The 13,367-nt window shown below is 45.2% G+C and overlaps 1 protein-coding gene and 1 long non-coding RNA gene across 2 annotated transcripts; both read left to right on the top strand.

The window, feature by feature from the left end:
- Window positions 1-153: 153 nt before the first annotated feature.
- On the top strand, window positions 154-4,564 carry LOC309373447. The gene is made up of 2 exons (XR_014170026.1): window positions 154-377; window positions 4,203-4,564. It is a non-coding gene; the product is annotated as an uncharacterized lncRNA (long non-coding RNA).
- A 5,170-nt stretch (window positions 4,565-9,734) lies between these two features.
- Window positions 9,735-11,932, top strand: RRS1 (ribosome biogenesis regulator 1 homolog). Its single transcript, XM_081919291.1, has one exon. The coding sequence runs from the start codon at window positions 10,036-10,038 to the stop codon at window positions 11,116-11,118; it is 1,083 nt and encodes a 360-aa protein (XP_081775417.1). The 5' UTR covers window positions 9,735-10,035; the 3' UTR covers window positions 11,119-11,932.
- Window positions 11,933-13,367: the final 1,435 nt, after the last annotated feature.

Here is a 13,367-nt window from a genome sequence, read left to right as displayed (position 1 = left end):
GTTATCATTGCCATGATCTGGCGGTCATTTGTTTGTTTTTTCCACTTACAGCTGGTGCCCTCAGGTGCTGACAGGCAGGATAGCAGCCAGGTCCACTTATTACATCACAAACCCCTGAGGAGCCTTAAGGAGCTTCAGCTTGCCATGTTCCCTCAGAAACTCAAAGACCATCAGAGCAGACAGGCTACCTCAGTGCAGCTGGCGGATGGAAGCCCCTCGCTTGGGAACTTAATGCAGCCCATCCCAAGAAAAGATGGCAAGACACAAAAAGCGCTGCAGCTGCAGGTCTAAGCGCCGAGGGGGGCGGCGCAAGAAAGGGAGGAGGGGAAAGAAGAAAAAGAATGCATGCGGCAGGCAGCTAATCAGTAAGAACAACGGTAACCACAGGACACTTGATATTGTATCTTATTAGTTTCATATTCATCGGCAATTATGAACTTATTCTCTGAGGCACGTAGGATGAGTGCACATACGCCCAGAGGGTTTTGCTGGCGCCCACAGGGCCCTGCTCTCCTGCAGAAATTAGGCTCAAAGGAAGTATTTTATTCAAGATAACGGAGACTTTTTGCAATCCTAATTGTGGTGGGAAGGGCCATTTTTGGCAGGGATAGGGGTGTCACGTAGCTGGTGAGAGATGTTCATCCTTCCTTCCCCAGCTAACTCATAGCACTTCCTGGATGTTACAGCTGGAGGGGAAAGGTTAGCTCTTGGCTTCCTAGCTCCACTCTCCAGGGAGGTTTCTTTTTCCAAGCCAAATTATTGGCTGCAGGGGAAAGAGTGTGTTTGCCATGCATGCATGATGCACAGTTGTGGTGCGTGGATTGTGCTCACAATAGTTTCTCTGGTTTGCAAATGTGCCCACAGGCCCCCAAAAAGTTGGTGACCCCTGCCGTAGAAGAACACCTCTGACTCACAACTTGCACATGTTTAACTTGGCTTAGCAGCTGGCCAGCTGCAATCGCACAAATTAAATGCACACAAGGCAGAAAGCTTAAAAGCTTTCAAGCTCTCAGACTTACTTAGTGGGCTCTGGGATGTTCTGGTCTTGTGAGATCTCAGGTGGCCCCATGGGAGCCTCCCAGAGGGTGAGGGGAGGCAAGGCCCACAGAGTGCACCAGCTTCGGAAAGGTAGGGATGCTTGTGCACGGGCAGTTCCAGGCTCTTCTAATATGCAGTTTTGGCTTTCCACACACTCCCCAGAACATAACTTCAGCGCAACTTGTGAGTCAACTAAAAGAGCTAAACTAGCCAAGGATGTGTGCATTTCAAGAATCTCACCTGCTTGCACATTGCCCACAGAAATGTACACAGTGATTTCACTAGCACACTAAGCAAATTGTTCTTATCTTTTGTTGCAAATTAGGTATGACTTTTAGACGTCACCCATTTAAAGTGATCCTCCTTAACTTTAAGCCTGAGCTACTGCAAAACAGAACAGCTTCAGGGGAGATCCAGGATATTCTTTGTTCCATTAAGACCAAGGTTCCAGAATCCAATGTATGTTCCTTACTTCAGAATACTATGCTGCCATAGAACATTTATAGCTCCATAGCAGCAGTTGTGTTTGACAGTTTGCCCACAAGGCAGCCTCATGTGAACAGGTATCAGGGGTTCTTCACTCATAGGGATTCTGAAGACCTAGTCCCACCCGCCCTCACTGACATCACCATTAGTGCTTTTATTCTTCTGGCTGTCAGTCAGAAATTCAACATAAGGACTTCAGCTTGCATTGCAGTTAAAACAAAAAAATTCCTTCCAGTAGCACCTTAAAGACCAACTAAGTTAGTTCTTGGTATGAGCTTCTTCAGATACACTGAAGAAGTGTGCATGCACACGAAAGCTCATACCAAGAACTAACTTAGTTGGTCTTTAAGGTGCTACTGGAAGGAATTTTTTTGTTTTGACTATGGCAGACCAACACGGCTACCTATCTGTAATTGCATTGCAGTTGTTAAAGACACAGCCACTCTGCCAGGAAAAGATGGCAACCCTAGTCTCATTCTTGCTAAAACTTCTGTAACGCTACTGGATTCTGGGAGGGTTAGCAGCATTACGTTGCCTGCTTCTCTGATAAGCAAATATGCACTCTTCACCATGAACCCACTCCTATCTTCTGCAAAGCCAGGAAAGCTGTTGCTGGTCGACAAGCCACTATCATAGAATTGTAGAGTTGGAAGGTACCCCAAGGGACATGTGGTCCAATCACCTGAAAAGCAGGAATCTCAATTGTGTGGCGAGGCCCTGGGCCCCGCAGCTCCCTCCAAAATAAATACACAAACACAAGTATATTGGGTTAATGGGATAAATAAGGCCACAACTTTATTGGTTACAGATGTGAATGGTTTAGCTTAGGCAATTGGGTGAAGCAAGACTGTAGCCTGACCCATCTGAAGGAAGTCTCATAAGGTCAACCACCAGAAGGGGGAGCCCTATGATATACATCAATTAAGAATACCCCCTGGGTCACCGTTGGGGTGGTGGTATGGCCTTAGCCCATGCCCAAGCTTCGGACAGGTACCACGCCCCCAGATCCCTTTAACGGGATACTCTTAACGTGGAGGGGCAGGTGGAGGCAACAACCTCCCCTCCCATAATAAGGCTTACACAATGCCTAACCACCACTCGAGCCAAAAGGCTCGCCACCCTTTGGCTCATATATCTCATCTATTGTATATCAAAGATGGCTAGTATATCTCCTCTCAGTCTCCTCTTTCCCAGGCTAAACATATTCAACCCCCTCAACTGTTCCTCATAAGGCTTGGTTTCCAAACCCTTGATCCTTCTGACCTTCTAGAATAAGACAATGCTATTTCACTTGAGCTGCTTCTACAACAAAGATTTTAACTTGTGGCCTTTTTAGCCTCGGGTGAGAAGAGCTATGCGCCCGGGAGAGGGAGATGGGAGTCAACAGACACTCAAGGAATAGTTTCAGAGAAAAAGCTTTATTTCTACCATCCATGAACTGGTAGAAGGAGCAAGCGTGATAGATTTACAAAACAAGCACGAGTTCACAGCCATTTGCACAGAGTATATATTCCCCTTCCAGTTCCCTCCCCTTTCTCCTCCTCTTCAAGAGTCCTGCCCCATGTGTTTCCTGAGCATGAACAGAAAGCTCCTGTCTTGGGACTCTTTTGGACTCTTCCCAGGAAAGGGGGTGAGAAGCCAAGGGGGTCGAGGAGCCTTGCGGTTCAGCATGTCCAAGATGTTGCAACTGAATGAGATAAGAGTCAGTTCTTAGGCTTGCTCTGACAGAGCCTATTCATTAGCTTTTTGAAGCTCTCTCGTACTGATAAAAGTAACATTTTGCCTATGCCACAGCATCTTGTGAGAAAACAGAGGAAAACTTTAGCTGTGGATTTTTAGAAGACAGAAAAGGAATTTTGGACAGTTTTGAGACCTGGGGTGATTATTGAGGGGGGGTGACTTCGGGCCTAGGTGGGGTCACCTGTCCTCACCTCCTTCAAACTGTCCTTCCATAGTATCAGCAACCTAAGATAACACTATTATCCAGCTTCTAGAACAGGCATCCCCAAACTCGGCCCTCCAGATGTTTTGGGACTACAGTTCCCATCATCCCTGACCACCGGCCCTGTTAACTAGGGATGATGGGAGTTGTAGTTCCAAAACATCTGGAGGGCAGAGTTTGGGGGTACCTGTTCTAGAAGAAAGAAAGAACAACATTGAAAGTTGTCCTTTTAAAGGAATGCTGGAATAACCATTTGAGGTATGATTTGGAAGTACAGTGAACCAGCAGCACACTGACTTTCCCTCAAGGAGTCCAGCATAAACTGAAAATTAGAAAGTCACACAAATACTCTTGTCTGTGCTTCTGCTTGAAAAACTATAAGGCAGATTCTCCTACACAACCTGGTGGCTCTTGCTTCTGCTGTTTGAGCACTAAAGTACACAAAAACACCTCAAGCATGAGAGCTCCAATGCAGACCCACCATAGGCAGTTTGTTTGTTTGTTTGTTTGTTTGTTTATCCATATATATCCAGCCTTTTCGTCAATGAGTTCAAGGCAGTATATATGGTTCTTCAACCACCATTTGCCATGCTACATGTGGGCTGATGGGAGTTGGAGACCAACAGTTCCTTGAGGACCACAAGTTCCCCATCTTTGCAGCAAGTAAGGCAATTCTACTCAAAGTGGTAAATCTGTCTTTTCAGTTATAAACATATTGCGCTCATGTGCTCAACAGGGTATGTTCGCATTACAACCACCTGCCGGTACAGGAGAAAGTAAGAAGGGATCTCCGGGCTGCTATGAAATTGTTTGTCGTGTTAAGCAACCAACCACCACAAAGGAATCTCCTCCTTGACTGTGAACAACAACCACCGGAAGTCATCAGCCGCAACATCTAAGGGACCAAAACATTGCAAAACTCTGGAGATGCTGCTGCCTTAATGGCAGCAATGGTAGGCTGTCAATACAGCTACGAAATGCAAGTGATTGTGTGATATATTCCTCCAGCTTATAAGTCTTTTTGGTTTGTTTCACCTTGAGCAGAATTACCTAGCAGTGGAATAACAAAGAATGAAATTGAGAGATATTTGTAATTAACCCTCAAGAATGTTTAGGTTTTTTAATATTTTAATTAACAGCATTCTTTCAGGGGGAAAACAAACAGAAACAGATTATTAGATTATGCTACAGTACTGAAGAAAGCCTTGAGGGCCCATCTCAGTTGTGCATGCTAAACCTCCCTTAACACTTAAAGATTTTGGTATAGGTATGCCATATAGTTTCTCACATTTTATCCTGTATTGAAAAATCTCAACTTTATGCAGCTAAGACTATAGCAGAGATGCCACACTGCAAATAACATTTACTGTGTCAAAATGAGTTCCATTCACTTCAACAAACTGAAGAGAGGAAGTTTCTTTTGAGCCCTATTCCAAGTACACATGGAAACTGTTCTTCCATGAGTAGATCGTAAGTGGATGCTATCTGAATTATATGGCTACATAAAAGGTAATGGTAAAGGATCCCTGACTGTTAAGTCCAGTCACAAAAGACTCTGGGGTTGCACCGCTCATCTCGCTTTACTGGCCAAGGGAGCCGACAAGACAGTTTTTCCAGGTCTTGTGGCCAGCATAACTAAGCTGCTTCTGGCAAAACCAGAGCAGCACATGTAAACGCCGTTTACCTTCCCGCCGGAGCGGTACCTATTTATCTACTTGCACTTTGACATGCTTTCGAAATGCTAAGTTGGCAGAAGCTGGGACCAAGCAACGGGAGCTTACCCCGTCGCGGGGATTCAAACTGCCGACCTTCCAATCAGCAAGGCCTAGGCTCAGTGGTTTAGACCACAGCACCACCCACGTCCCCTACATAAGCAGGGACCAAATTCGTGGGTTTCCTTTGGGGATGCTAGGTCTTTCCAAGCATGCTTGGTCTTTCCAAGCTTGGCTCCCTGGTATCTGTTTAATTAAAGATGCCAGGGACTGAATCTGGGATCTGCTACATACATGGAATGTGCTTTACTAATAATAATAATAATAAATTTTATTTATACCCCACCCTCCCCAGCCAAGACCAGGCTCAGGGCGGCTAACACCAGGTATAAAAACAATTGATTAAAATACAACTTAAAAACAAGATTAAAATACAACATTAAAATTCAGCCTCGTTTCAGTAGAAACTCAAATCAAAAAGTTTTGGGGGATGAAAATGTCAAATCTTCACCAAGGCCAACTATCCAGACTGGCCAACTATCCAACTAGCCAGAAAAAAGCCAGGGAAGTCCCCAAATAGGAGTTCCATCACAGAAGGAGAAAGGAAAAAAGAAAGGGGGAAGGGGATCAAGTTGATTCCAAGCCAAAGGCCAGGTGGAACAACTCTGCCTTACAAGCCCTGCGGAAAGAAATCAGATCCTGCAGGGCCCTGGTCTCATGAGACAGAGCATTCCACTAGGCCGGAGCCAGTGTTGAAAAGGTCCTGGCTCTGGTTGAGGCTAATCTGTCTTCCTTAGGGCCCAGGACCTCTAGGGTGTTGCTATTTATGGACCTTAAGGTCCTCCACGGGGCATACTGGGAGAGATGGTCCTGTAGGTACGAGGGTCCTAGGCCGTGAAGGGTACTAAGTCAGTGTTCCCCAACCTGGAGCCCTCCAGAAGTTTTTGGACTCCAACTCTCATCATCCCTGTCAGCCATACTGGCTGGGGTGGTGAGAATTGCAGTACAAAACAACTAGACAGCAGCAGCTTGCAGAAGTAAGCTATTACACAGTAAACTATTGCACCCACATACTGCCTTGTGTGGTATTGACTCACGAAAGAACAGCTACTAAAGTTATATATTTAAAAGGCATCAAATGATGTTCTACTTATATACCTCAAATATTTACCTGACATGGACATCAAATAAAAAAGGAATATTCATGACTCAGGTTTACATTTATATGACTTTATATTGAGAGATACAATTAACTCAGATAGCTAACATTTTCGGTTGGAAACATTTTGAAAATATAGTACTGTAGTTACCAAGTTAAAAAGATACAGGGCTCATTCCAGCTGGAATCAATGGAAAAAACTTCTGAAGCTTCCATCAGTTGTTTTTTTTTTTATCAGACTTGAGTTCTGTTTTATGGCACTGATATGGTAGATTAGTTCATATGGAGTATAAACATGGATCAATAATGTATCTGTCTCTGGGGCAAAGATCAGGAGAGAATAAGAGACATGATAATACTCCATTATTCTTTTCTTTCTAGACAGATGCTTGTGTAGAAGCTTAATTCAGAAGCTATGAGCTTCTTGTTAGGTAATTTTCCCATTGTACTACCCTGTAGTGTGAGTAACACTATCTTCCAAGACTTCTGAATATCCACAATTTGCTCCCATACCAATTTCACTAATCAGCAAAAACATAATAAGAATGTACTCTACTCAGTGTTGTTTTGCACAGCTTGAGTAAATTGAAGGAAATGCAATCATTCAAATCATTCATTCTAGGCGATGATATTCTCTTCTTCCTCCTCTCATGACTCTTTCAAATTCTCTCTTAAAGTAATTTTCCATGGCTCCCCTCCTGTTTCTGGCATATCTGTGGCAGTGATCATGCCACTGGAAATGAGGAACAAGCATTATGAGGTTAAGAACCATTTATAAGCAAAGGAACATCTCTAAAGCAGAGGGGAGCAGAAAGTAGATGGGGAGCTACTGCTGGATATCTGAGCTGATATGCAGTAGATTAGGAAAAGTTTCCAACACCCAATTTGTTTAACTTATGCAGTGACAAAACTTTTACCAACCTCGCTTAGGCTTCTGAAATGAAGAAAGCTAACCAGGAGTGGACCTGTGTGTGAAAGGACTGTGAGCTCAGTATAGTTCTGGTACTGAAATTTCTACGCACAAAATGTGCTCAGATTAGGTGCTTTGTTCTTTAACTCTAAACCCTTCTCTTTTGCATCTTTCTCTGGCAGGAAGATCTTATCAAACAAAACAAAGTAAATCTGACAAGCTTGAAGTGTGTACATTCCTGTTGTAAAAAATACCTGAACAAATGCCTTATCCCTTACAAACCTCCTCCTCTCACCTGTATGATCAGCTGAGGGGGCCCTTTACCCCCTCTCCCTTTAGAAGAGAAGTCAGTTAGTGTACATAGTTAAGTATTTACTGTGATATCATCTACACAATTCCCTGTTTAAGGAGACCTACCTGGCGTATTCTGCATCCATGCAGGACCGTGGTTAAATAACTCCATGTTTCCTCTAACCTGTAGGCATGTCTAAATAAAATGATCCTATCATTCCAAATAAAAAGACAGAACACCCTTTATTTATGTAGCATAGCTAGAATACTGCAAAAGGCATACCATTCTGTTCATGGTAGTAATGCTTTCTGATTTAATTCAGACCAGTTTTCCAAGTGGAAAAAAAGATGGGGTTGCAATCCTATCCACATCTACCTGGAACCCTGAGAAAACTAATATATGCATTCAGTGAGAGGGTGTATGAGGCATATTATACAGGATTATGGACCATTTTGTGCCAAAGCTATGATAGTGACAATGTGTAATACTATAGGGATTTAGCTACAGTGCTACCCAAAGGCATATGGTGAACCAACAGTAGGAGCCTTAAAACTGCAATCCTAGCCATAATTTCCTGGGAGCAAATCTCGTTGAGTTTAATAGGGCTTTACTGAGTAGGTATGCACAGGTTTTGTTTATTTCTTTGGAACATTTATACCCCATGTACTAACTGAAGTTCTTGAAGCAGCATACAATATATTTAAAATACAATAAAATAGACATAGGATTTCTCTGTGAATCTTCTAAAAAAATTAGTTGAATCTTCTGTTCTGGTGAAAAACATGAGCTGCATGAAGCAAGGAGGAAATATTAGTTGTCAAAGCACAGTACCATCTTGTGGTACTTAACAGTATTGTTTTGGAGAAATTACCTTGAAACCTATTTTAAATGGATTTTGAGCCACAGCATAAATAAATCTGAGAAAGATTTTATTATTTTTAAGTATGTCCAGTGCTTTTTTCTTAAAAAATATTTAGAGGTATTCTCATTTTGACTCAAGAAAATCACCACTTGATAGTTTAAATCGGGAAAAATAAATACAGTAAATGGATAAAAGTACAAAGATTCACAAAATGTGTACCCCTTCCCCCCCTCAAAAAAAGCACTGAGTATGTGTATGGGATTCAGTAACTGTGCCACAGACTCAAACATCTTAGGAATAAAAAACCTGTTTCAAGTATCATTTCCAAAGAAAAAGCTATTGGATCAAACACACAAAAATTGCAGTCCACGCAATCTCACTTCCATTTTTTAACCTGCTGTGGAAACCAAGGCTAAGAACAAAAACAATTTTTTATACTTTTCTTGGGCTGCAATCTTAACCCCACTTACCAGGGACAAAGCCCCACTGAATTCATTAGGGTTTATTTCTGAGTGAAAGTGGTTCGGATTGCAGCTTAATATATTTAATCACTGACCAGTCTGAATGTGCCTAAATACTCTCCAACTGCATTGCACTTTTGAAATTATGGAATAAGTACAGTACAGGGGCTGGGACAGAGCATGCCTATACCAAAGTTTTCCTCGGACCCTGTCTCCCACCACCGCATTCGACAGCAGCAGTTGGCTGCTCCCTGTTTATTTTGGCAGCCATATCTTTGGCCTGGTCCGTATAGTTAAAGCTATGGTATTCCTAATAGTGATGTATGGAAATGAGATCTGGACCATAAAGAAGGCTGATCGGTGAAGAATTGATCCTTTTGAATTATGGTGCTGAAGGAGATTCTTGAGAGTCCCATGGACTGCAAGAAGATCAAACCTATCCATTCTGAGGGAAATCAGCCCTGAGCGCTCACTGGAAAGACAGATCGTGAAGCTGAGGCTCCAATACTTTGGCCACCTCATGAGAAGAGAAGACTCCCTGGAAAAGAGCCTGATGTTGGGAAAGATGGAGGACACAAGGAGAAGGGGACGACAGAGGACGAGATGGTTGGATAGTGTTCTCAAAGCTACCAGCATGAGTTTGACCAAACTGCGGGAGGCAGTGGAAGACAGGAGTGCCTGGCGTGCTCTGGTCCATGGGGTCACGAAGAGTCGGACACGACTAAACAACAATCATTGGCACCGTCATCGACGGTTCCAGGACGACTAACCCGCCGCTTTCATTTCACACACTAGGGCAGGGATGGGGACCCTGCGGCCCTCCCGACTCTCACCACCACTACGGTCAGGGGTGATGCAGTCAAAAACCAACCCCAACTTCCCCATCGAACTACTTCCCAATCCTTATCCGACTACATCCCCCACTATCCAACTCTCCATGAGCACCGTTTGCAACATTGCATGCTGGGAGTTGTAGTTGACGTGCCGACCATTCGCTGTTGCATGATTCTCGTCGTCTCTATGGTAAGAAAACCGCGCTGACGATACATCCGGTTGCCGTTCTTCTCCCTCCAACAGCGGAACTAATCCCTCTGACCTTTCTTGGAGCCGGGCAGCGTTCTTTGCGCACGTGGAGAGAGAGAGAGAGAGACCGTTGGTGACCCTCTCGCGGAAATGGCCGCGTCGTCCGTGGAGGACTTGCTGGCTCGCGCCGAGGAGCGCGAGGCGGAGACGCAGCGCAGCGTGACGGTGCACAAGGAGCTGGAGCTGGAGTTCGACGTGGGCAACCTGCTGGCGGTGGACAAGAACCCGGCGCCGCGCGGCGCGGGGGCCGGCTGCCCGCAGCGCGAGGCCCTCCTGCGCGCCTTGGCCCGCGACAACACGCAGCTGCTGGTGGGCCAGCTGTGGGCGCTGCCGTCGGAGCGCGCCGAGGGAGGGGCGGGCCCGGTGGTGGCGCGGCTGCCGGACCCTTCGACGCGGCTGCCCCGGGAGAAGCCGCTGCCCAAGCCCAAGCCCCTCACGCGCTGGGAGCAGTTCGCCCGCCTCAAAGGCATCCGCCCCACGCGGAAGAAGCGCGGCACGCTGGTGTGGGACGAGGCGGCCAAGGAGTGGCGGAGGCGCTGGGGCTACCAGAGGGCCGGCGGGGACCCGTCCCGGGACTGGCTGCTCGAGGTGCCCGACTCGGCCCACCCGCTCGAGGACCAGTTCGCCAAGAAGCGCCAGGAGAAGCGCGAGAAAGTGGCGCGCAACGAGTACAACCGCCTCAGGAACCTGGCGCGCGCCCACCGCGGAGGAGCCGGCGCCTCCGCCGAGCTGCACCCCACGGGCCACCAGGACCGCTCCGAGTTGGGCCGAGTCACCGCCCTCGCCCGCGTCTCCACCGCCTCCGTCGGCCGCTTCCAGCCTCGCCTCCCCAAGGAGCCCCGCGCTCCGCAAAGCGCCCGGGGCAAGAAGCGCCGCTTCGGGCCCGTGTTGGGAGACCTCGACGGGGAGAAGAGGAGGCAGCTGGAGCTGGTCCGGAGCCTGGGCAGCAGAAAGACGCCTCTGGACCTGACCCGCGCCGTCAACAAGCAGCTGCGGGAAGACGAGGCCGAGGCTGCCAAAGCCAAGGGCAAGAAGCAGGGGCAGCGGGGCAAGAGGGGCCGGCGGCAGCAGCAAAGGCCCGGTGGGGCCAAGGGCAAGAAAAGTGGAGGGGCAGCTCGGAGAGGGAAGGCCGGGAGACCGGGAAGTGGTAGCTTCAAGGGGAAAAGAAAATGAGCCTGGCCAGCAAGGATGACAGGAGCAGCTGCCCCTAGTGTGCATCATCTAAGGAGAACTGAGGGCCTCAGCAAATTACAGGACTGTCTCTTAATTATGGTGACTATGTTTAAGCAAACGTGGCCTTAACTTGCAGAGACTTTTTTCTCTACTTAGACAGTGGTCTTAGACCCTCCTGAGAACTTTGTTAGGCCAAAGAAACAAAAGTGGGGTGAGACCTTTATCCCTCAAAAAAAAATAATCCAGACCCTGAGCAATAATACTTGACTGAATTGGAGCTGGAGTGGCCTTGAGAAGGCAGGTCTTTTCACTCTGCAAAGAAGAAAAGTTACATAAGACATATGTGAAGATCTCATGCAGCGTATAATTTCCCAAAAGTTACAGAAATCCAGTTCGTTCTATACTGTGACTTGGATTGACAATAGTCATAAAATCATGGCAAGGGTGTGCTGAAATATTTCTAAGGTTCTGCACTATACAAAATATAATCCTAATAGGCTATCTTTACTTTTAGTGATATCTGAAGTGAACATCTTTAAGAAGTCAAACGGTGTGTCTGAAAATCTGTAATGATGACAATGTGAGCGCAGATAATCCTGCAAAGTAATATGGAAAGAGCACAGCAATTCCAGACCTTATGCATACTTCTTTTTAGCCTAGTTGAATCCAATCCAAAATTTGATATTACATGGATCTTAAATATTGATGTGACTCTGAGGATTCCTGTGTTTCTTTTGAAAGTCACAGAAGAAACTCATTGATTTGAGTCTGAATTTGTGTTTTATATAAATATTTTATGTTGTATAAGAAATAATGTGTCCTTGTCTTAAATTGGGAGCTCACTAACTGAAATTCATAGGTTGGAAATGTTTTTCTCAACTCTTATAAAACCTGGGAGAAACCTGAAGTATGTAATTTTCAAATAATAGATTCTAATCTAGAAAAACCCTACAAGCCTGATTTCTTTTACGATGTTTTAAGTATTCAGAGATTACCATAATTCCATTCTATTAAGAAGACACCACACATATATCCTTGCCTTGAAAATGCTACAGCTCACTCTGTTAAAAACATTTTATGGATACTTAATAAGCTTTATTTGTGAAAAATGCACAGTGTTGTTAATACAGATTTGGTAGCGTAAGTTTTCATTAGTCATGAAAGACTAAGGTGTCCTTACCTTTTAAAAAGAGGAATGTATATGAAAAGATTACTAGTTATACAGTCTTCTTGAGAGCACTGCAGGAAGGCTGTTCTATCAGCTGGTCATATTTGAAAGCTGCTTTCTGCTTACTTAGTGGGTGCTTCCTTCCCTTCTCCCCACATTCATTCCTATAGGCTCCTGAGCAGCCTCTCCAGTGAGTGGGACCCCTGCAGAACACATAGCTTTGTCATATGGGGCTGCAGTAGAGGGGAAGGAACTACCTGAAATGGGCAAGATAATCTTTTGCCGGTGGAGTACAATATCACTTTTCAAAGGATGGGACCTCTGCTGAATATTGTGAGCTTTGCTGGTTTGTAATGGGGTCTGTATTTGGGTTAAAATACTAGTTTAATGCAAAATCCATACCAGGTTACTGTTGCTTTAAAAATACACATCTGATCTGTTTCCTGCCTGAAAATAATACAGCAATTGAATATCTCTGTAAACAATGCAGTTAGTGACTGTACTGCCAATTGCTGCCATTTCACAATATTAGTAAAGCTATTTGTGAAATAGACATGTCTTCCAACTACTTAAGTTTTGTACATGGATGCACATGGCTTGCATTCCTATGCCCACTTACCTGGGAGCAAGCTCCATTGAATTGTAGCAGTGCTATCCCATACATACCTACTCACAAGTTATTCCCAGCAAACTTTATAGTTTCCAATTTTTAAATGAAATGTGATTTCAAAATACAGAATTCTAAATGTTCTGGAAAAGCTGTAAGTACTGGTGCACTTACACCAAATCTCTTGAGAGTTAGAGACGGTAAAACAGCAGCAGGCAACTGGCAGCCTGAGGCTCAGCTCACCTTGCCACCAGGACTTTCCCAGGGCTTTTTTTTTTTCAGCTGGAACTCCAGCACCTCTCAGGTGGGCACCATTGCCATTATAAGAGAACAAGGGAGGTGTTGGTGGTGAGTTCTGACACCTCTTTCTAGAAGAATAGCCCTTGTTTTACCACCTCACACTTCTATCTTCTCAGTGGCAAAGATACCACAATAGCTTTCTCCTGCACGAGCCAAGACACAAGTACTGAAGTT

Source organism: Podarcis melisellensis, assembly GCF_964234715.1.
Source record: "Podarcis melisellensis genome assembly, chromosome: 7".
Lineage (NCBI taxonomy): Eukaryota > Metazoa > Chordata > Lepidosauria > Squamata > Lacertidae > Podarcis > Podarcis melisellensis.
The sequence above is the reverse complement of the archived record's forward strand: the minus strand, read 5'-3'. Positions and strand labels throughout refer to the sequence as shown.